This window comes from Oryzias latipes, chromosome 4, assembly GCF_053564925.1.
Source record: "Oryzias latipes strain Hd-rR chromosome 4, Olatipes_Hd-rR_3.1".
NCBI classification, from domain to species: Eukaryota; Metazoa; Chordata; class Actinopteri; order Beloniformes; family Adrianichthyidae; genus Oryzias; species Oryzias latipes.
The window spans coordinates 23,471,477-23,496,490 of NC_136240.1; the positions used below are offsets into that span (position 1 = coordinate 23,471,477).

The 25,014-nt window shown below is 39.2% G+C and overlaps 1 protein-coding gene across 4 annotated transcripts in view; it reads left to right on the forward strand.

Moving 5' to 3' along the window:
- LOC101162995 (BMP/retinoic acid-inducible neural-specific protein 3) overlaps positions 1–25,014 on the forward strand; it is a 104,569-nt gene that overhangs the window by 58,787 nt on the left and 20,768 nt on the right. For all 4 annotated transcript variants that reach the window (XM_078946635.1, XM_004068210.5, XM_078946636.1 and 1 more), the window contains exons 5-7: positions 13,806–13,911; positions 14,344–14,580; positions 20,758–20,980. In XM_078946635.1, coding sequence (XP_078802761.1) covers positions 13,806–13,911; positions 14,344–14,580; positions 20,758–20,980 — 566 coding nt within the window. The remainder of the gene's footprint in view (positions 1–13,805; positions 13,912–14,343; positions 14,581–20,757; positions 20,981–25,014) is intronic.

Here is a 25,014-nt window from a genome sequence, read left to right on the forward strand (position 1 = left end):
CTATATGTATCAGTGCAACATGTTCACAGGATAGGTGATGTGCTGTCTTTCTAAATCTCAACAGGTTTAGTCTGTTTTTCTATCTACTGTACACACCCAGCACATTAAATTATTTATGAAACTACATTTTTTATTTATTTATTTGTTTTTTTTATTTGGCCTGTTCAATTTTTATCAACATAGGCCAGGCATGTCCAAACCTTTTGTAATGAGGGCCAGATAATGCAAAATGATGATGAGGGCCAACCATTCGGCCTGACTTCTTTGAACTTTTTTAACAAACATTAAACGCAAATTAACTATTTAATCAATATTGTATTGCAATGGCAGACCTTTCATTTCTTTAAATTCTTTAAAAGAAATGTTCTACCTAAAATAATGTAAATGTGTCAAATATCTGCACTGTTCATTCCCATTTAGCCTGTAGTTGACAGCGTGTATCGTCTAGTAGTGCCTCTTGATATTGAACTCCTTGAAAACAGCCACATTTTATTACCATATTAGGCAGACACAGTTGTTATATATTTCACAAAAAATATGCCAATTTCCAATCGTCCTAGAAGCGGTGGTCCTCAATGTCAACTTTTCTTTTTTATTTACAGCTGACATTTTAGAAATGAGCTAGAAAATGTCACAGAAGGTTTCACAAGACTGTTACAACAGGACAACAACCTAAAACGTAATTTAGGCTGTTGTCCTGTTGCATATTATCGATTTTATGACAGGAGCCTGCAAATTGCATTTGGCTAACATGACGGACTTGGGACATGCCCGATTAAGAACATTTCTATTGATGAGTTGGCATAAATCTAACTAGTATTTGCTTAATGTCATGTATTTTTCTTTTTTTTTTTACAACACACAGAGCTTAAATGTTACTTAAACTTTGCTGTTGTGGCAAAAAGAAAAACTTGAACTCACTGAATTACTGTGTGAGAAAGGTAAGTACCCTCTCATTGCCTGAAAAAACAAAAATAGCTGCTGTGTAGCGTTTTGAAATGCAAGTTGCCAAATACCGGCTCTTAACTATGTCAAGAGATGAAATCATCCTGTCTTTGTGGGGCTGCTCTGCGATCTCAGAGGGGAACTATGTCAACTTTACAATCTGCCGCATGTCCCCGCTCTAGTGTGAGGCAGCAGGCACAGTAACATTTTCACTGACAGAGAGTAAGATACAGAAGAGGGATGCCCTCGGGGCTCACTTGGGAATGAGTTTTCCTGCTTCGCTATGCAGGCAAATCAAGGGAAAAACATGAATGAAGGAGTGGAAACACAAGAGCTAATTTTCCCCACAGCCCACAAAGGCTCACTGAATGTTGAAAATTAGAATCAGAATACAGCTTGGTGAATTCATTTTATTGCTTATAATAAATTTTAGATGTACAAAAAGAGCAAGTAGGCCCAGTTCACTGACTCAAACTAATGATAGGCGATTAAGTACAAGTGGCAGTCGCATGTAAAAGGGGCATTGAAGCAGAGGTTTGTGTTATGGTTTTATTAGACTGGACTGGATTCATTTAACATCTATGGAAATAATACTTTAGTCTATTTGTATCATTTATATCCGATTGAATCACATTAGTACATTAGTAACTGTCAAAGCGGAGAGACAATTGGATGTAAAAATTTAGAATCTCATAAGTTCAATTCTACTTTAATGCCATTGTCTAAGTTAAAGCCTTAGTCACAACTTCCCTTACGCGTGGATATGGTCAGTGCAACTTACATCCATCCATCCATTTTCTTATCGCCATATCCCTTTCGGGGTCACGGAAAGGCGGGGTTCACCCTGGGGAGGGCGCCAGTCTTTCCCAGTAGCTTACATTATCCTTACAGATACTTCACGATACTGCACAACAATGTTACATTCCATTTTTACGACATCCCTTGAGGTGACCACCGCACAAGCCTCAAGGGAACTGCAAGACGCACCTAGCTCCCCTTAGGAGACAGTGCCTCCATGGACCAGGCCATACCAAAAAGTAAAAGAAGTTAGAGTTATTTAATTTATTAAGTTTCACTATTCTAGCGCTGGACTCTGGAAAGCCACATTTTATCTATTATTATTTTTTATGTGTGCATAATAGTGCAGAAAATGATTGATCCATTGGCTTAGTGTAGGACAGTTAGAAAAACATTTAGTTTGATCTCAAAATGAAACTATTAACTCACACAGAGTTTATCTGTGCCTAAAATACAAATATTTTAAAGGGACATACCACAAATCAGTAGTGTAATAATTATTAGTATTTATTGAGTGAACATGTGATGATTTAAGTTAAGCAGGAATGCCATTTTCTTTGCGTGAACCAAGGATCCCCAATCTATTAAATTACTCTTACAAGTTAATAACTTTAGTTTTTAATTGCCATTGTGACTACTGTTGAAGGGAGATGCCATCTACCTATTGTGTATTAATAATGTTTGCTCCTTTAACATCTATGAGATGGTTTGTTTAGTCATATCTGCAAATATTGAGCAAGCATGCTCTGCTTTTGTGCCAAAAAAAAATATGTGATTACAGTTGTGTGATCCATGGTGCCACATGTTTTCCTTCCTGTGAAAGTTCAGATAATTATTCTAAAGAAATGTATCAAGCAATCACTTAGCCGAGTTCTTACAATGATGTCAGAAGTGGGACTCATAATCATTTAGTTGAACAACAAACCTTTGTGGAGAAAAATGTTTGGAGAACTAAAGACTCTATGGAATCACGAGCAGAGTATATGACCTCAAGATGCATAAGCGCTTATCTCAGCTGGATGACTGAGTTGGCTGCGTTTAGAACTGGTGCATGGAAAACCAGGGTTTGTTTCCCAGGAGGGCGTGATAAGCCTCATCCAGTGTGGGTCCTTGGGTGAGACCCTTCCCACTTCTGGGGGCCCAAGTCTGGGCCCCCTTAAGCCTGTCCCCACCCCGGATAAAATAAAGGGTTGTGTTGAGAATCCAGTGTAAAGATTTCTGCCAAACCATCTATGTGAATCAGTTAAAGCTGAATTATCGTGGTGACCCCTGAAGGGATATGCCGAAAGATGAACCACAGCTAATGCTACATTCACACCGCCTTCAGCAATGCACATTCAAGTGGCCACTTCCAATGAAGAATCATTCATAATGCTCACATTCACGGATAGTTATGCGAGTTTTCATGACCCTTTTGGTGCTCTATGTACAAAATGTTTAGCCATTGAATGTGTGTTGCAAGCTCATGTTGCAAGTTAAACTAGAGACTCGGATGTGGTAGTGAAAGGCGTGCCTTTGAATTCATGGGAGTGCTGACAGTTTGCAAATTGATCATGGAGCAGAATTGCATTAAAAGAATTGCGTTTTCTGTGCGGTCGGAATTGTATGGCATCATGTTTTTTTTATATCATAGTTGAGCTGGAAAACTAAAAACCTGGAGCAAGAATTTAGAGATTTGCACCGTTTCAGCATTTCTCCCAAATCTTCTTCCAACTGGCATACATAGGCAAGTAAACCGTAAAATAAATAAATAAATAAATAAATAAGTTACTTCCCCCATTTAGCACATTCCTGAATGCATGTGACATGCCTGGTGCGAGCATATAATACAGCCAACTTTTCTGCCCTACAAAAGAATTGTACTCCCTCTTTTTTACCCATGACAATCTTGGCAAACATACACAGACATTCAGCTAGGAGAAAATAAGCATGTCAATGAAATTTATCTGATCCTTAAATTTACAAAAAGAAATGTCCAGATTGTCTTGATGAATTGCTTACAGTACCAACTTAATTACAGGCCCCGGAATGGAATTTTAACGAAGGGAGTAAAAAATATTTGAAATGTGTCTTTTTATTGTTTTATTGTACATTAATATCACTGCCTTGTCTCGATGATACATTTAAAATATTTTGTTAATTTATTTTCTTCCAAAATCCATATAAAAATAACTTTTTCTCCACCATGAAACAGATTTAAGTTCATTGTTTTTATTTAAGTTCTCTGCGTTGCATCTTTTTTTTGGTATCCATCTGTGGGAAAGATGCAGACAAAATAATTTACTCAAAGGATGTTTGCAGGGTTGGTGTGTAAAAGAGCATTTGAAGCAGGAGAAGACATCAAAAGTTAGGCCTGGAGGGCAACTTCACGCTGATATGCTAAACAAGTCACGTCCCCAGTGTGTCTGAACATCACAAACTGCTTATTCTAGAAAAGAGTTTAAGTGCAATTAAATGTTCCATTAAATGCTGCTGTTAGTTATTCCAACACAGTCAGCACAATTATCTTGTACTCAGTTATGGCACATTAATAATTACCCCACCAACTGATCCTTTTCATTTACATATCATTTATAGTGCAACTTCCGTGGTTTTTTTAAATTTATTTATTTATTTATTTTTACTTCCTTTTAGCAAAACATGCCCAGTGAAAAGTTAAATATGGACAAATGTATGAAAAGGGTTTTGTTTTTTTTGGGGGGTGGCGTGGTTGTCAAATGGCTGACTTTTCTTGTGTTTCTGAGCCCCACTGGGTTCTTTTTAGCAGATGGCCACATTTTCATGCACAGAAGAGTCATCTCCAGATTTGCATTTGGTCAATTTTCCCCTTTAAGTTGGACATCTGTCTGTTGTAGAATTTAATTTGACAGTCCCTGTGGAAGCTGTTTGGTTTTTAATTAATTGAGTTAGTGCATCAATAATGAAGAAAAAAAAGGAGTTAGTGGGGGATATTTTTCTTTTCTTATGGAGGCTCTGTCTACATGTCCTGTTTAAATCTACAAGGCTACATTTCTGTGGTAGTATAGTGAATAACAGATGCCCTGTTACAGTTTCATTTTCACTGGAGGTATTGGATGTATACTATACAGAGCTGCCAGCTTGTATTCCCCTTCATGTCTCTCTGAACTGTATGCTCCCCATTGACCTTGTAGCTGTCAAAAGTACACATCAACTAAAGGCAACTTCTTTGCCCGTGGAGGCAGAACCCTTCCTTTTTCCTTCTGGCTGGATATCCGCTTGTTGTCATTAATTTATGAAGGAGATGTGGTTACTGTGTATTGACCTTTGGGAAAATATTAAAACCAAACACAGTTGTGATGTTTGGCAATAATTCACTAGTGACATGAAGAGATGGATCTCCCTTCAGGATGGCAGTTTATCTTTGGTGTTCCTGGAGCCTGGGTGTAAGCGTCCTCTACATCAAGCTTTTGTCAGCCAAGATTGAGTTTAGACAGTAAACAATCATATCATGAGCTCTAAGGATAGGATGGCTTGTGCAATATTTCATTATGTATCTGTGTTTTGTTTTTACTTCAGATTTTACAACTTTAAAGATATGCAGCAAAGAGTTGTGAAATACTTGCCAAAGGTTTGACGGCAAAAGTAAAAACAGAATTTTTCTCAGATCAAGCTTTTACTTCCTTAGAAGATTTTGGGGAAAATCCAGAGCATTTATTATTTAATGGGTTTTTTTTGGCATTCAATTTTTATTATATATTTATTTATTTAATCTCTTATTTAGAAAAAAGTTAAATTACTCAATTGGAAGTATCATTTTTCATTTGACCATTCGGTTTACCTCATGTTTATCTTACCAGTAAATCAGATTTGCAATGATCACACCAAGCATGTGATGCGCTAGCATGTGGTGTTCACACTAGAGATGCACTACTGTTTACTAGCGCATTTCTGCTACCTGCAGTTGGAAGAGACTTAGCGCAAAATGTTGAGGCAGTGAAAATCTTGCAAATCTTGCTCCGGGCTTTTTGTTTCTCAGCTCTATTCACATATATATGAAAGACTTGGTGTCATATAATTCCGGCCAGGCATAAACCGCAATGAGTCAGTTGGCACTTCCATGAGTTAAAAAGGACACTACCCATACGTCACTACCAAATCTTCTTTCTCTTTCGGCTTTTCCCATCAGGGGTCGCCACAGCGAATCATCCTTTTCCACCTCACTCTATCATGGACATCTTCTACCCTAACATTAGCCAACTTCATGTCCTCTGTTAAGACATCCATGTATCTCCTCTTTGGCCGTCCTCTTGCCCTCCTGCCAGGCAGCTCCATCTCCAACATCCTTCTACCAATAAATCCACTATCCCTCCTCTGAACATGTCCAAACCATCTCAGTCTGGCTTCTCTGACTTTGTCGCTAACACAGGCAACATGAGCCGTCCCTCTGATGTACTCGTTCCTTATCCTGTCTAACCTGGTCACTCCTAAGGAGAACCTCAACATCTTCATCTCCGCTACCTCCATCTCAGCCTCTTGTCTCTGTCTCACTGCTACCGTCTCTAACCCATAGAGCAGAGCTGGTCTCACCACTGTCTTGTACACCTTCCCTTTGAGTCTTGCTGGCACTCTTCTGTCACACAACACTCCTGACACTTTCCTCCACCCGCTCCAACCTGCCTGCACTCGCCTCTTCACCTCTTTTCCACACCCCCCATCACACTGAACTGTTGACCCCAAGTACTTAAACTCCTGCACCTTCTTCACCTCAGTCCCCTGTAACCTAACGCTTCTACCTTGATCCCTCTCGTTCAGACACATGTATTCTGTCTTACTACGACTGACCTTCATGCCTCTTCTTTCCAGAGCAAACCTCCACCTCTCTAGCTGTTCCTCCACCTGCTCTCTACTCTCACTGCAAATTACAATGTCATCCGCAAACATCATTGTCCAGGGAGATTCCTGTCTTACCTCGTCTGTCAGCCTGTCCATCAGCATAGCAAACAAAAAAGGACTCAAAGCTGATCCTTGGTGTAGTCCCACCTCCACCTTGAACTCCTCTGTCTGACCTACAGCACATCTCACCACCGTCATACTTCTCTCATACATGTCCTGAACTACTCTGACATACTTCTCTGCCACTCCAGACGACCTCATACAGTACCACAGCTCCTCCCTCGGCACCCTGTCATACGCCTTCTCTAAATCTACGAACACACAATGCAGCTCCTTCTGACCTTCTCTGTACTTTTCCATCAACATTCTCAAAGCAAAAATGGCATCAGTGGTGCTCTTACGGGGCATGAAACCATACTGCTGCTCACAAATCTCCACCTTCTTCCTAAGCCTGGCTTCCACTACTCTTTCCCACAGCTTCATTGTGTGGCTCATCAACTTTATTCCTCTATAGTTGCTGCAGTTCTGCGTGTCACCCTTGTTCTTAAAGATCGGAACCAGAACGCTTCTCCTCCATTCCTCAGGCATCTTCTCACTCTCTAAAATCCTATTGAACAACCTTGTTAGAAATTCCACTGCTGTCTCTCCTAGGCACTTCCATACCTCCACAGGTACGTCATCAGGACCAACGGCCTTTCCGCTCTTCATCCTTTTCAGAGCCTTCCTAACCTCATCCTTTCCAATCTCTGTTACTTCCTGCTCCACAACAACCACATCTTCCTCCCTTCTTTCCCTGTCATTTTCCTCGTTCATCAGCTCCTCAAAATACTCCTTCCATCTTTTCTGTACACTCTCCTGGGTTGTTAGCACCTTTCCATCTCTGTCCTTAATCACCCTTATCTGTTGCACGTCCTTCCCATCTCTGTCTCTCTGTCTGGCTAGTCTGTACAGACGTCACTACCATACGTCACTACCAAATCCCTGATCAAAATTAGTCAAAGTTCAACCTAATTTAACTTTCAACGCCATTCAATGGCCATGAAGGTCGTAGAAACTTTTGCATTGGATAGAAACTTGCGTAGGAACGGGTAAAGACCATAGTTTTGAATGGAATGCATAAGACTTTTCATTGATAGTGGTCGCTTGGACATACAATGCAAAGGCTGGAGTGAACATAGCTTCAGACGCAAATTAAATTGTTACAACAAAAGACAACAAATTTTTTTTTTTTGTGTACCAAGTATTGACTTTCAGAGGCGAGCTGTGCTATGCTGCAAACCACGAGGCAACATTTGCCCAACTAGACACTTTGCCTTCCCCAAAATCTGGTATTGGAGGTTTCAGTGTATCAGTTAGGACCCAATGTCTGAATATCAGAGATCATTGTTTGGCTCTGCTCTGACAAAAGCATTTGGGTGTATTTTGATATTTATCTGCTGCCAAGCAGAGGCAGGTAAAGCAACTACAGCTTGTACTCAAATCAGAATATTGTTACTCTAGTCTAAAATAATTTTGTTCTTTACCTTTTGACATCCCTTTAGGGGTCAGCTCAGCGAATCAGCTTTCACTGAGTCACACAGGTGGTTTGGCAGAGATTTTTACGCTGGATGCCCCTCCTAACACAACCCTGTATTTTATCCGGGCTGGCGAACTGCACAGGGGGACCTAGACTTTGCCCCCCATGTGGCTACATAGTTAGGCAGTAGCGGAAAGGGTCTTGGCCAAGGACCTACCCTGGATGAAGCTTATTGTGCCCTCTGAGAATCGAACCGTAATTTCATGACATAGTCCTGCATTTAACCAACTGAGCAATCCTGCCACTGTTACTCTAAAATAATATCCTTGAAAACTAACTTTGTACAAAAGTTAATGGAAAGAAAAATAATTGAATCCTGAATGAGAGTTAAAAACCTTAACATCCTTTGTGTCTTTTTCTCCCCACATCCCCTATTTTCTGTTATTAGGAGCAGAGGGGAGAGAAAAAAAGAAAACTTAAAACATTGCTTGGGATTTATAAATAAATAATCACCTCTAATTGAAAAGCACTCATTTTTAATTTCTCCAAATGCCAAATCCATACAAGTTTGCACCCCCCTCCCTACCATTTTTAATTTATCTGAGATATTGTAGTAGATGATGAACTTAAAGTTCAGCAATGTTCTCCAGGGAGCATACTGAACTATTTTGAAACTTTAATCTCTTTATAAAAGAAAAAAGAGCAATTAAAACACAAAAAAGAGTAAATGCAAAAAGGTAAAACTAAACCCCAAATATGCCAAGACAGAACTGTATGTTGGTCTTTCAAGACAAGTACATGTGTTGATGCTATGAACACTGGAGCTGTTGCCTGTGACACATAAAGAACACTCGCTCTTTGACCTACTGTAACTCTTCGACCTCTTATGCAATCATTGTAAATCAGCTGGTTCTGACGCGGAAAAAAGTGGCTTTGCATTGACATGCAACACAATATGAATGTCAAGTGTTGTATACCAGCGCAAAGCCAATTTTCTCCATGATAGAATAAGCTGATTTATGTTGATTATCTAAGCAACTAACCACTGAAAAGTGTTGCATATCAGCGCGAGGCTGCTTTTCTCCACCTCATAATCCACTGGAATTACTTTTATTACTTAAAACAGTTACGGTAGTCAAAAGAATGTCAACACTGAAGCTAAAGCTCCGGTGTGAAATGGTTGACCAGATGAACACACTTTAGCTATGTGATTTCAGATTGATTTAAAGGCGTTTTTATTTGTATTTATTGTTTTAAACATTTCTTTTATATGACGATTTAATTTGAGTTGAGGGTTAAGATAGACCTAACTAAATTCTGATCTGATTTCATGAGTTTGGGTGTTGATTTTGAAATCTCTCTGCATACTTTTCATGTTTGCAAAAGCACAGAGATATAGGAATAACCATGGAAATATCATGGTTTAATAAAACGGCAGCAACACTTGTGCTTGGTCGACAATTAAACGTTATTGGCATGTCAAAAATCTGAAAGAAAAACTGAAGATATTTAAACCTCTAAATGCAAAATGTAGAATATAAGCCTTTTGAAAATGTGTTTATAAAATTCTACCATCTTAAATGAAAAAATAAAAATATAAAAACAGACAAATTGGCACATTTTACATGACTGGGACATCCTGTTTACTCTGCAACACAATTATTTCCACTTCAAAGTTAGATCTTTGCTCCTATTTCGTCCTTTTTCCAAATGAGAAGAGCCACCCTCTACATTTTCCTGAAATGAATTTCACAGTAATTGTAACCACTGTTTCTAAAGGCCATTTCAAATGAACATGACTTGGTAATATTCTTTTTATGTCAAAGAGTGACTGTATTAAAGACTTCACAGGCCAAGTTTAGTAAAATGGCCACATTATTGAGCACACAATATTCACTGTGCAGTAATTGCTTGCACCTTAATGCATTAGTCTATGATTAATTTTGACAGAATAATGGCCTTATAGCTGGAGAAAATTGAAGAAGTTTCCATAAAAATAATACTTGCCTTTTTGTTCGCTTTTATAGGCTTATTATATTCAGTCAACCCACTGAATCACAACATTTTATTTGTAATAAATGGGAATATAAAATTTGTAGTAGAATAAATCCAGCGGGAATATGTAGTGGGGTCTAATAGATCGGCCGACTAGCGATGGAGCTGAGTGGAGCTCAGGATCAGTTATCTGCCTAAACAGCTTCCGGAGGCACATTTGTACAAGAGGATGCTTTATTCTCGGCACAGGGAAAGGTAAAGGGAACTTACAAGCACGAGTAAAAAACAAATTAACAACAGATGTTATGAAAGAAGCCTCACCCAACCTTCTGCTCTGTAAAAGCAGCTCTCATATAGATCTTGTTTTTCGAAATGCTGGCTTGGCTACGGACTCATGAATTCTGCATCTGTTTCAGAATGTTTTTCATGAAGATTTCTTTTGTCTATGTCAGTCAGACGATGTCAGAAATCCTTGAGGACAAAAATTACTGAGCTTTATACTGGTACTTTCTTCATATGTAGTCAAATATATATTGTACATGTACTTTTTCTTAATTATGATTTGATCTTTTATTGCTTATCTGATGTCAGATTTTTCGGGACAGCAGTCAGAGCAGAGGTATACCCAGACCTCACTCTCTCAAAAACGTCCTTTAATTCTCCATAGGGTGGGGGTGGGGAGGTAAGTACGGATGCAGCTTGTGACCATAGGTATCATAGATTGACCAGTAAACTAAGGTCCTTTTTCATTACAACGGATCAACACCAGTCTCATTACTGCACTTGCTACACTTATCTGCCTGCCAATCTCACACTTTATCCTTCCCTTACTTTTCAACGAGACCTCAAAGATATTTGAGTTCCTCCACTTGGAGCGAGAGCTTTCACCTATCTGGAGAGGTGAAAAAACACTTTTTCCATGGCCTCCTAATGTCTTACTTCAATATGGCAGGTAGGGGATCATTCCCAAAGCAGAGTTACAGAACCCCTGGCTGCACTTAGTCAGTCAGCCAAAGTCCGACATCCCCTGGGAACAGGTTCGACATATGCCTTACAGGGGTTGACCCGTACAGGTGCTGCAGGTTTTTGGGTTGTCTGGGCCCATATAGTCATAGAGGTGCAGACGCATCTTTAAGGGTGTGTAGGTATGTCTTGCAGTTCGCTTGTGGCTGGTGCTGCCAACTTAAGGATTGTCACGAAAATAAAACGTATGACTGTCATGCTGGTGGTAAATGTATTGTGAAGTATTTGTAAGGATAATGTAAGTTACACACACTTACAGTTGATGCTGTCCTGCAGTGCCCTAGCGCCACACTGTAGTCATTAGCAAGGTGCACACCCGGGCTCCATACTGACCGTGCGCTAATGCTTGGGGTGTGCAAGTGATGCGTAAGTGCCGTAGGATGCCTTCAGTATGCCCACACAAACTACACTCTGTTTAATTTCCTCATTTCTGACAACTGGACTGAGAGGAACGAGCACCCAACACATGAGTCTTTACTTACATTCTTACGTTGAATGTTTGTTACAATCTTAAAATATGTTGCCCGCAGAATGCCCGTAGATAAAAAATAGTGCATGAACTTTCTGGAACTGGGGGCTCATAATATCCATCTTTGATATTTTAGCAGGCCACCTGCGTGCATTACTGATAGCAATATGAACCAGACTCCTATACATCCTCTTGGGGCCCTGAATTCTCACCTTTCTAGAATACCTCCTAAAACAAGTTGGAATGCTTTATCCAAAATGTCCCGAATCAGAAATTTTACTTTTGGCCACATTCCTTCGTAGTGCCCTGGAGTTGACTGTTCAATGGAGACTACTGTGATCTGTCTGTAGTTTGACTGAGCTTGTCTAACTAAGAACTAACGGTCCATCATTCCGTACATTTGCCTCCTTGTGATACATGTCAACCCTTATACTCGGAAAATGTTTCTACTAATTTTACCTGCATTGCAGTTTTCTCTTGTTTTTTCACTGATTGCCTGTAAGTGATGCAATTGTACAGTAAGGACGCATGGAGTGTGCATTAATGAGGAGACCGTATTCTCCCTGGACAGACTGGTGAATGCCACGCAGTTGGTGCCAAAGTAGCTGTTTCTGCCAACTTGTTTGGCATCTCACTCGATGTCACTGATCTGCTTTTTTTCTTTTTAATATGTTAAAATGTCTCTTGGGATGAGATAAAGTTGTTCTTTCTGTATGTGTGCACTCCCTTGTAAACTGCTTCAAAAATCTTCATCAGCTGCAGTAAAAATAAAAAAATTTCTCCGATCCAAAGGACTGATATGATTCCTATCAGTTTCTTCAAAGAAAAAAAAAGCTAAGATTTTTCTTCTCTTGGTTGTCAAGTTGTTAAGTAATATTTGAAAATACCAATGTTCATAAGTCATCGGATGGAGATATAAGAGGTTAAATATGCTGAGCCAGAAAAGTTTATTTTTATTTTTTATGTATTGTTTAGGGATAGGCGATATATCGGCTCCAGTAACTGAATCGATTGATATTTACATAATTTCAGTTTATCATGTCTGTCAAATATTAAGTAATCTACCAATATATATTGTTTTCAGAAACACTTTATTTTTAAACTGTAAACTTGCTCCTAATAGATTGGGAAGCTTATGTTTACAGTCGTAGCCAGTAATTAACTGTTTTACGTAAATGCAAAAGTTTTACAAGTATCCCAACTTTGTAAAAGTTGGGATCATACCCTAATTTAATTTTTTCAAAGAAGGACCATAAGTTTGAAATGTAAACGCATTCTTATTTGTACAAACTTTACTTCTTTCCTAATTATTTTTTACAAAATAATTTAAGTAATTCATCTTTGTCATGTGCTTTATTGATATTGCAAGATTCTTAATTCTATCTGATAAAAGGTTGGAACCGGATATTGATAAATCATGCTATAAAATGGTTACAGTAGAACAGGGGTGGGATAATATAAGTTTGCTTCCTTCCAATCCCTGTCAAGCAATATTTATTAATATGTCTAATTATCCAAAGTTTGATTAGTTATTGTACGAATGTATAACTGATGATTTTACTGTTTTTGTGTATGATTCCTATTTGATTGCTTGGAATAAACCATTTCAAATCAAAAAATCAAATCAAAATTATAGTAATCCACACAACACAGCTCATCCATGCTGGAAATAGCTCAGCATTCAAGGGAGGCTTCATTTTTAATGAATCCTGACATTCATATCTTTTGAGTCATGTTTTATCTTAAAAGTTTTAAAGTGTTTAGTGTTGCAGATAAAAAATACAAACAACTTTAACCATTATTCATCTCGTGTGTTCATGGGTTACTGTTAAAAGGGCTGCTAGTTTGTGCCTGTGCAGATTTGTAGCCCTATTTCATAGTTCGGATACGAGTTTAAACCAAGAAATTAAATAATCCTAGTGTGCTTTTAGAATTAAAGGAGACAACTAATTTTGGATTTTAGGATGCGATAATTGTCAGAGGGTAGTATGAAACCAAAACGCTGTGATGAATTTGACAGATGAAACCCACTCGTGCTCATTACAATTTACACCTGAGAGGCCTAAGGCAACTCAATTTCCATCTTACTGACTCACAAAATCATTAGTAGTAGTTGTGTACCATCTCTTTTCACATTTAATTCTTTTTGTTGCTTTCTTAATCAGTATGGATTTTCATTGTGTGCTTGTGCTTTCCTCCTTTTAGGTGACCGAAACAAGGACGGGTCCTCTCGGATGCAGTAACTATGACAACCTCGACTCTGTCAGCTCCGTTTTGGTTCAGAGCCCTGAAAACAAGATTCATTTGCAAGGTTGGCCATCCATAATTGAACTCTCCCAATTTCTGATGGAATTGTCACAGTGTCTGTTCTCTGGCAAGCTTATAGCTGCAGCATGAGGGTGTCAGAACAAATTTAGCTTCAATCACTCTTTCAAATGTTTTTTTTTTCTTTTCTTTTTTCAACGCATGCTTTCACAGGCAGTGAAGATTCAAAACAAAAGAAACACAAGTGTGCTGTAAAAATAAAACAAAGTGAATCTCTGTATATTGCATATGATGCCAAGCATATGTCAAACGTGGCAAAAGAACATGTAAAAGAAGAGTGCCAGTCCAGCATAAAGTGATTTAGAGGCCTTGCAATGCAGCTGCCATGTATGTGCAGTTTGTGTAAAGCTCAAAGACCTTCTACATAGTTCCCTGTCCATTCATCCATGCCTTTGTCATGTTTCGGTCCTTGCCTCAGGTCTCCAGGCAATACTCCCCGTGTATCTGAGAGCCAGGTTTGTGCAGGCTGCTCTCAGCTACATAGCCTGTAATGAGGAAGGACAGTTTGTGTGCCGGGACAATGACTGCTGGTGCCAGTGTGCCGTCGACTACCCACGCTGTAATTGCCCTGAGGTGCATCTGAAGGCTATGGAAGCCAGCTTACTGCAAATCCAAGATTCCTGGTACACGGCCAACCAAGAATTTGAGGAGTCAGGTCAGTGTTATCCTTCTTGCACTCATTCAACAACAGTGACACCTCTCACTGGCTACAATTTACAGCCGATTGTTAGAGGAGCCAACTGGCAGAGGCAGAGAGGAAAAGATGAAAAAAAGAGACAATTGGATCTTGCAAGATCAAAGAAAAAAGGAACACAGAAAGGAGCAGAAAGAACATCAATATGCACAAATGTTAACAGTTTTATTGCTCATATACCTAGAAGAGATGCCAGGCTTTACAACACATCAAGTTGAATAAATTGTAGTGGTTTTCATCAGTGTTCAATTTTCACAAATGAATGCCTAGATCCTTTTTGAGAAACATTTTACCCTCCAACTACCACAATAAAAGTCGCACACTGACAAAAAAAGCTGTAAACACAATACAGTCATAAACGCTCCCTATTGATCGCTAACATCCCCCTTAGTGGCAAAAGGCAGTCGGAGATATCAAAAGCAGGACTGAGTGAATGGAAGCAGCAAAGCCAACTATGTTCTACTTATTAATTTGACATCCCGGAGTGCGGATTGTCGTATCGCACGGCCCTCATCCCTGACATCCTAACAACCGCATTCTGGTGCCAGTTGAGCCTCTTTGCTTGCAGGGTAAGCGGTTTGGTTCAATAATCAAAGTCCAGAAAATGGAAAAAGGGCCACTTAAAACTAAGGGTCATAGGTTCCACAGTGATTAAAGCCTTTTCTTTCATAGCCCAAGGAAAAGCAGAAGTGTATAAATGAACACGTCAAAGGAAATAAACTTCTACATCATCACACAATTTGAAAAGCAATATCGCGTGTTTTAATCTATGATAAAAACATTTTCATTTTGGGAAATGATGCAAAAAATGTGAATAATAACACTTCAACACTTGTTTTTTTCTATTCTCCTTTTTTTCCCTAATTCAAGCCATATTGCTACACTCAATCCAGGCTTCATTCGATTTGTTAACATCAAAGCTTATCCCCCCTGAAAAGCATTAAGCATGTGCAGTCTCACCAGTATTTTCAGCAGACAAGTACAAGAATGACTAGTAAAACACTGCATAAGTTAGATATCAGTTTTTTTGGTGCAAGCAGCTTCTTTATCTGTCCTCTGTCAAAGTAAATGCCTTTGTTGGAAAAAAAAGAATAAACAAAATCCACTGCTTCCTGGTTTAAAGACCCATTAAGATGAAAATCAGGTTTTTGGTGTTTGTAACATGTTCTTGTGGCATTATTAAGCTTAACATTTCATTTCTGAGTATTTCTTTTTTCAAATCATTGCAAATCAGAATCAGATGAAAAAATACAATTGAAGTAGCTTCAATCGGCAGGCCACAACTTCCCTGCTCTACTCCATTACAATGCACCCACTTGTATCAGACTAGATACATGTGTGTCTTTGTTTTCCTTTTCTGAGCTGGAATCTGGCTCAAAACTGTACATCTGGATAGCTCCAATATTGCTCACCACTTTTGTTGCACCAGTTATGATAAGTTGGGGTGTGACGGTCTGTCCCGCCCACAACTCAGATATGAATTTTTAATGAACTACTGCCACTTTGCAGAAACTATGTCCTAGAAAACGACATCTTAAATCTAAAGATGATTGGAGTGAGACTTTAAAAATCTTTGAAAATGGGAAAAAACTCAGCAATCCTTCACAACTAAAACAGAAACTTCTTAATAAATCCAAGAAGCTATGGTGTTACTTTGTGACAGCAAAACTGACACAATTTCAAATTTTGCCCAATGAGTGATACGATTACCAACCTCAGTGTTACACCAGTTACATCAGCTTGTCAGAGTCCAACATTTGCCTAGATGAGTGGATCGAAGTGCCCACCATTGACTTTATGCAAACTGGACTAAGTGAGTGTGACGTCACATTTAGAAAATGATTTATGTTCATGACATTTTGGCTTCTTGGAACCAGATACTTCCTATTCTATGGTGGCAAACCATAATCTATGGTGGAAACTGAAAGAAACATGCCCTATCAAAATACGTTTTTTTGAAAGAATTTAAGGAGGATTTGTTAAATAATTCTTACAAACAAAGGAAAAATTGGATTTTGACAACCTCCCAATTTTATCTAAGGATAAAAGTAATTTTGTTCACGATTTTAAACTGAAGCTAATTTTGAGGTCTTATGGTGTGGTCCATCCCATACAACGTTTGACAAATGGCTTTCAGCAAAAAAATATGAGTTTGGTCTCATTATTAATAAACTTAGCTCCATGCACAGAGCTCAGAGAAAACCTTTCTGCCTATATTGCTGCTGCAGTAAGAGCAGCAGTTGATTATCACATAGTTTGTCAATAACTTAAGCCACCAGAGACCCTGAAAAGTGCAGTTGGCAGAGCTGTATTTAATAAAGGAATATTATCTCCCCAAAACCCCCACATGCATCTGCTTGTACACTCTATCTTCCACAGGAAAAGTCACATCAGAATCAGAAATTGTTAAATGAGGTTCCTGCAGTCGCTTGATGGCAGATATGATTTGCTTTGATTTCACACTGTGCGCAATGTGTTTTATTAAAGAGGTTCTTAGGCTCTTCAGCTGTGTCAGACTATCACCACTTTTAATAATGTTTCATTGGCCTTATGCTCTTGTTCACAGGACTGAAGTGAAATTGTGTGAGAAAAATCAAATTAGCAGCCATTGGCTCGAGTCAAACATTTGATAGGGGAAACTATACCCTTTTGATCATGCGTAGTATTTTTTGGTCTCAACTGTTAATAGATTCAGCATTTAAAAATGAATGCGGTACCGTAGTCATAAATCGCTGTAATAACCTTGATTTTAATTTATTTATTCCCTCTTCCTGGACCTGACAGAGTCTTCTATTTTTAAAAGCAGAAGGGAACACTCTTCCTGTTAACTGGCTGACAAGATGATAATGGTGGTTAGATTGCAGGTTTCAAGGGACAAGATCATGTTGTTCGTGTGATAAAATGATGGTTAGGCTAAGCTCTAATACTTACAACTAGATTTTTGTCTTTCACAAAAAACACTGCATACATTTTTTCTCCCCTCTTGTTTTCCCCATTTTGTCCCTCCTTCTAACTTGTCTCCAGCCGTTGTGATTTTTGACTGCGTCTCACGGGGAATAAAGCTTCAATAACTCATACGAGAGCGATTTTTAAAAGCCAGATGTTGCGCACAATCCAGACTCAAATATGCCACATCCATCTGTGACTCACAATTCCTCTAGTCTTTAGAATAAATGCATTTGTGAATATGCTATTGACATCAATTGCCACAAAAAATAAAATGAACAAATACATGAATAACACCTGACATTTTTTTTTATATCCTCAACATTATGTTATATTCACCGTTAAGTATTAGCATGAAACAGCTACAGTATTTTCACAACCATAGGGTGTTTTCCGTCTCTTGTTTTCCTCTTGAGAATTTGTATATGAGAGGAAAAAATTAAAGTAATGAGAATAGTGAATTCCTTTTTCAAATAATATAGGCAATGAGTATTTTAATTTAATTACAAATTTGATCCAGTAATTAAGTAAAGTAGTTAATTACTTTTTAGAAGTAATTTACCCATAACTGTTATTCATCATAGACATTTGTCGAAAATCTGCACATATTACGCAAAGTTTCTCTGGATTTTCATGAAGCCATATTTTAAATAATACATTCATAGAGTCTGCATCATCCATGCACATTGCAAATAGTTTTATTCTTTATGCTCTTCTCCAAAAAAGCCACTCAAAAAAAATGAAATGAAATAATAATAATAAAACCAAATTAAATTAAAGCTACAAGTAGCATTTAGCGGGCCCGAGCACGTGCCACCGCCTGGCACGAGCGACCGCCCCGTGAGCAACGCCCTGCTCGAGCCATTCTCGTCGTTTTTTCTTGTCCATTCTGGAGCTCCAAGCTAATGTTAATATGACAGCAGCCTGTGGGGGGGGGGGGGGGGGGTACTATAATCTGTTGCCTTAAAGGACAAAGACTTATGCATATAGCATGAAAAAAATTCTTAAATCTAAGCCTCGTTTAGACCTGCTCATTTTCTCATCAAGTAGAAGAAGGTTTTTATCAGATTAAGAAACAAGCAATGATGATAATTGCTATCACTGTCCCTAAGGATGAGAACAATAGAACTCATTCAATTTCCACTACAATGTCTAGATGAGTGTCAGCTATGTCTGATAACTTGGCCAATTAGCTGGACCGGGATCTTGCAAAGTGCAGGTGGTTAACGTCCAGTGTGATGAGTCTGTGGACGGCAACAGTACAGCATAGCTTTTGGTTTCCACAAGAGAAGAACTCCTGACACATCTGCCCTAACAGACAACTACAAGAGGAGTTGAAATGTATAACATGGTGAAGGAGTTTTTGTGCAGAAAAAGGTACCATTAGAAAAGCTAGTAGCCATACCTGCAGACGGGGCTCCTGCTATGATTGACCGACAAACAGGTTTCATCACTCACTGTAAAGCTGACCAAGACTTTCCAAAATGTCTGCATTACTGCTGCTTCTTTCACCAGTAGGCCTTATGTGCAGAAGTGATTGGCTCTGGACATATAATGACTCCTATTGTGAAAATCATAAAAAACCTTATGCTCTTCTCCAAAAAAGCCACTCAAAAAAAATGAAATGAAATAATAATAATAAAACCAAATTAAACTATTCTTTAGGCAAAAAGTTTTTTTTTTTTTGTTTTTTTTTTTTTTAACAATCTCAAAAACAGATAGCAATCTGCTCACATCTGGCATGCCACTGTTTTATCACCCTGTTACTGCTGGTATCGCATCCCACTCATGTAGGAGTTCAGTATTATGCTAAATCTAAACCAAACAGCCAGGCATTGCTTCACCTTTCCTCATGACTGGGACACTGCTGTTTTATCTCTAAAGCCTTAATCACATGCACATGAATTGGAGTTGACCCGTATGGGTGCTGTAGGTTTTGGGTTGGCCGGGTCCATAGAGGGTCATCTGCAGGAGCAGCCATCATGAAGCATTTGCAAAGATAATGTCATTTACTGGCACCTATGACGTACAAGTAATGCTGTCTTACGGAGCCATTAGCGCCCCACTCTTATCATTAGTGAGGCAGAAGCACTGGCCGTCCACAAATGCCAGACGAATGGAGTTTGCACGTGATATATTAGTGCCTGAAGGATGCCCGTATTATGTCCACACAACATATTCTGATTGTCTAATTTCTTCATTTCTAAGCACACACTTGTTACTTCAACAACAGTAACGGGCCCCTTTCAGCATAGCGCAGGTTTCCGGGAGCGTGAAAAAAATCCAAAAAGTGTTTGCTGCGACCTATTGTCCATTTTCTCTCTACGGGCTCACCAAGTAGCCTACAAACGTAACATAATGTTTGGGTCACTTGCTTGCTGCGTAATGTTTTTTCTTCCCATTTTTACCAACACACAGCCCGTATCCACCCGTAAACATAAGCCACAGCTCCTCAATAATGTAGACCACTGCTGAAGGTTATCTTTGGAAATGTTTCTTAAATTGCAAACTACGGATGCAGCAACAGTCGTGTTGTTTTTCTCTTTTGGCAAAACAGAAAATCCTTTAATCTATTAAGACAGTTGAATCACCTGAAAATGTTCACAGGAGCACGGAAGAGTTGTTGCATAACCATGAGGAAGGCCAATGATTCCTAATTTGTTTTCTAATCAGATGCTTCATTGTCAACATAAGGTTAACTAATTACAAACAGCCGCATGGTCATTTTTTCATAATCAGACTTGCAGATGCTTTGATTTTCAATACAGCCAATCATAATTGTCATGATGATGGTGCTGCTATTGGAAGCCTCGTTAATGTAATCTGTTTACTATGCGCTGTGCATGCAGCAAACTGTTGCAGGGCTGACAGATTATGTCCTCTGTGCTCCCTGACCATCCTGCTTTCTCCCTGACAGACTTGTGGACTAAGCTCGCTTGCTGACGGCTGTTCATTACAAAAGAAATATCGCCCCATCCCATCTTTAATCCTTCCTTTTTTTCTGTTTGCATTTTTCTTCTTCAGCTCGCCCCGTAGCTACAGACATCCTGTGACCTCTAAAAACCAATTCTCCCATTTGTTTTGTTCTGAATTGACCAAGTACAGCCTGAACACAGTGTGAAAGCAAGCGTGCCATTGGTGATGGAAAGAGGGGTAATTGACTCTCATCTCACACTCCTCTTTGCCTTCCAGATGAGTTTCAGAACTTTGTTCGAAGGCTTCCCACTTTCTACGCCCTGAACTCATCCGCCATCCAGTACTTCTGGAAGACGGAGGCATCCGTTCATCAGCGCTACAAACAGCTGGAGCTCAGCAGCCAGCAGCTCCTGAGCAAAGCACGACGCATCATCAACAAGCTCTTCACCCTCAGCAAGAGGTGTCAAACCCAGCCCCGAATTATCATGCTGAGGGAGAGGTGAGAAACGCTTTTTCAGCTGACCTTTTTCTTCACACAGATGTGGTTGTGTGATAAGGAAGTGCTGCACCTACTACACATCTGTTACACTATTCATCAAGTGAACTAAGCAGGACCGCACAATAGATGAATGCTTTGAGGTCTCACTGTAGGGTGCTTCAATGTTACACCTCATCACTTGGTCCCAATCCGTTTCAGGAAAAACAAACTTGAAGTTATCAGTCAAATCACAAAACCATAAAAAAAAAATCATTTAAACATTTTTATCTGCTTTTCTTTTACCATACTTTGGGTCATACCATATAAACTGAAAGACTCCATAAGATAAATAAGTATGATTATGTAAAAATTTTGTTTTAAAGTACCGTATTTTCCGGACTATAAGTCGCCCTTTTTTTCATAGTTTGGCAAGGGGTGCGACTTATACTCCGCAGCGACTTATATTAGAAATAAATTGAAATAAATACATTGTTAACCCTCCTGTTATGTTCATTTGTGAGGAACAGAGATGATGTTCCTGGGTCAATTTGATGTATGAGGTATGTTAAGTGTTAAGAGTATGTTAAGTGACTCAGAGAATCAGCAAACTTTTTTTTACAGTAAGATCTTGAAGGCTAACAACATAATATTCTATTTTCCAATGATTTCATAGATTCAGAAATACAATAAAAATGACAACTGTTTCTACAAAAACAGGATGAAAACAGAGTATTAGTTGGCCAATGATGCTTCATGAAAGGAATAAATAAATAAGTTTGAGAAAAAATTACTGTGAAATTATTAGATAAACAGTCTGCTATGATTGTGTCATATAAGGTTGTGAAAGTTAAAATGCGACTTATAGTCCAGTGCGACTTATCTGTGTTTTTTTCTACTTTATAATGCATTTTTGGGCTGGTGCGACTTATACTCCGGTGCGACTTATAGTCCGGAAAATACGGTATTTTTAGCATATAAATTCCCAATGTCATAACTTCATTGACTCTTTAACACCTGAGATGTCACTGGTGAAATTGAAAAAACACACACTTTGAAATACTGTAACCATTTTTCACGATCCTAGTATCCTTGTGTAAACATTTCACTACTGCAGGGGTCGGGAACCTTTTTGACCAAGAGAGCCATAAACGCCACATATTTTTAAATGTAATTTTGAAAGAGCCATACAATAATGTAGCGTCCCTTTCCCACACTGAGGCACGGAGACTTAACCTCTTTTAAGGTTCTTTGTTCTGGTTACTGCAGACCCCTAACAAACGCTGTACAATTAATTCAGCAACTCCTTATTCTCGCCCGCCGAGACGAGACGAGAGCGCTTCTCTCAACTTTTTATTCCCCTGCTCCCGCTCCAGTCCTCCCATTTCCCTTATTCGGCCCATAGCTGAACCCCATTGGTCCAAACTCCCTAACAACAGGCTGAGCGACAGAACAAAGGGCCAATCAGATCACTGCTTGATCGATGCGTTCCATGAACTCCAGAACTTTTAACGAGGCCCAACAGCCAAGTTAAACTCAGTCCGCGACAATATTTTTAAAACTAAAAATACAAATGAATGTGTGCATTTGATGTAATTTTAACACTTTTAAAGTACAATAAGTCATCGTTATGCTGTTGCTAATAAATGATTCGTGGTAGTTTTGCTGATGGTCTTGTCCGGTTGATACGTGGTGAGTTTCTGCTTCATGCAGGCGTTGAGACTTTAAACGTGATCGTAGGTCTGAATGTTCTTTAGATGTGAGACAGACTGATCACATGCAGACCTGGAGCCAAACACACACTCACGCTGCAGTGAGTGACGGGCAGCGGGGTTTACGTTTTTGCCATCCCTGCGCGATTCACCTGCTGCCCCCCCCCCCCCCCCCTTCTCCCTCACACATCCCGTCCCCGCAACTGCGCGCTCTTTCTCAGAGACGGGAGCGCGCCGTTTTAGGCACGGCAATTCACAGGTTTCCGGGTGGTACAAACTCTGTGAAATAATAGATAATAGTAAACTGATAGTTTTTTCTCCAAGCAACGCTACTACTGCGCGCCTCTGGCATCGCATCGCGCCCGAGAAGGACTGGTCTAATGAAAAAAAAAGTATAATTAAAGATTTGTCTGCGAGCCACATGTGACCATCAAAAGAGCCATATATGGCTCGCGAGCCATAGGTTCCCGACCCCTGCACTACTGTATAATGTTGCATATCAGCACAAGGTTGCTTTTCTCCGCTTCAGAATCAGGTGGAATAACCTAAACTACAGAAAATGGTTGATGAATTTCGGTAGTCGAAAGATTGTCAACTAGAGCTCCAGTGTGAAAGGGGTAACAAATGGTTTATAAAGCTCCAAGGTCCATTAAAGAATGCATATTACTCACAGAGAAAATATTAAAGTGTAATGTGTCTGGGAAGCATGTATTTTTAACAGTTTTAACAGGAGAACAGTCAGAAGAGTTCTGCTTTCAGGCATTCCAATTCATTATTTAGAAGATAAAGTTATAAAAGGGTTAGTTTAAGTCATACCTTAAACTAAATAAAGTTAATGTACTGCTATACCACCCTGTAAGATGTGAAGATAAATAATGTTACATATTACTGAACAAGAGAACCAAAGTATTCATTTTCACTGTCAGATTTTACAATTCCTGTCCACTAGAACAAAAATTACTAAGCTAATGTCCAAAAAACCTGAACCTGAACATGATTTGTGCATCAGAAGTTAACAGTTTCAATGTTAAGTCAACGTACAGAAGCGATCAGAAGTCCTGCGGCGCAATTTGAGTGTCAGGTGCGGTGCATTGGTCCGGCACAGCAGCGTGGTTTGAATGGCGTGGCACATCCAGCACGTGATGGCTCAGTGATGTGATCAGCAGGTGAAGTGATATTTCTCTTTTTTTCATCGAGACAATAATAAAAAGGTTTTTTCATTTTTATTTAATTTTTCTCTGAAAGATAGGTCAAACTGGGTCGCAGAGAGACGGTAACCCAAAAGAAACCAGCCGTCATTCAGAGGCAGCTCCAACAGTAGACGTTGAGTTACACCTTACTGGGGGAGTCTCTGAATGATCTCATGAACCCAGACGTGGAGAGGTGTTTAGCGATACTTTTTTAGAGCTCTTTAAAATTAATAAAACCAATCTGTTATGCCTGCGACAGACTGGTAACCTGTCCAGGGTGTCCCCTGCCTTCGCCCATAAGTGGCTGGAATAGGCTCCGACCGCCCTGTGACCCCGTAAGGGACAAAACGGAAGAAGATGAAGTTGAAGAAGATAAGAAGATAATTAGATATATACAAACATGTTTCAGTAGCTCCAGCCACATGCATCTGGGGTGTCAAGCTTGTGAATACACTTTCGAACGAGCGTACAGTGGTCAATGTAGTCACTTTAAATAGTAGTTTGTCCTTTACCAGGCTTCATTTTGAGATAGAGGTTAAATTTTGTGGTTTACTGGTTCCGGATAAATGCAAATCTTTAATATTTCTCTAGATCCATAAAGGATTTTTTTCTTTTCATAGTCTTACTGGGGCAATAAAGTATAATAATAAAGCCAACAATCGTGCAAGTTCTCCCACTTAAAAGATGAGAGTGGCATGTCATTTTCTTCATTTTCATCAACTCTATAATCGTGGAAAATAAACATTTGCTCACCTACAAGCAAGCAAGATTTCTGGCTCTCACAGACATTTAATGTCTTCTGTAAGACGACCTCCACTCTGTCTTCCACTCGTTACCTACGTATATTAATGGCACCAATCTATATAAAAGACACCTGTCCACAACAGTCACACTCCATACTCCACTATGGCCAAGAAAAAGAGCTGTCTAAAGACACTAGAAACAAAGATGTTAACCTGCACCAGGCTGGGAAGACTGAATCTGGAATAGGTAAGCAGGTTGACGTGAAGAAGTCAACTGTGGGAGTAACTATTAGGAAATAGAAGACATATAAAACAACAAAAAATTAAAAACTATGCGCCATTGTGATAAGCTGCCATTGGTAAATGAATTATTCCGGCTGCATCATGAATTATATTGCATCCTGAATAAAAGA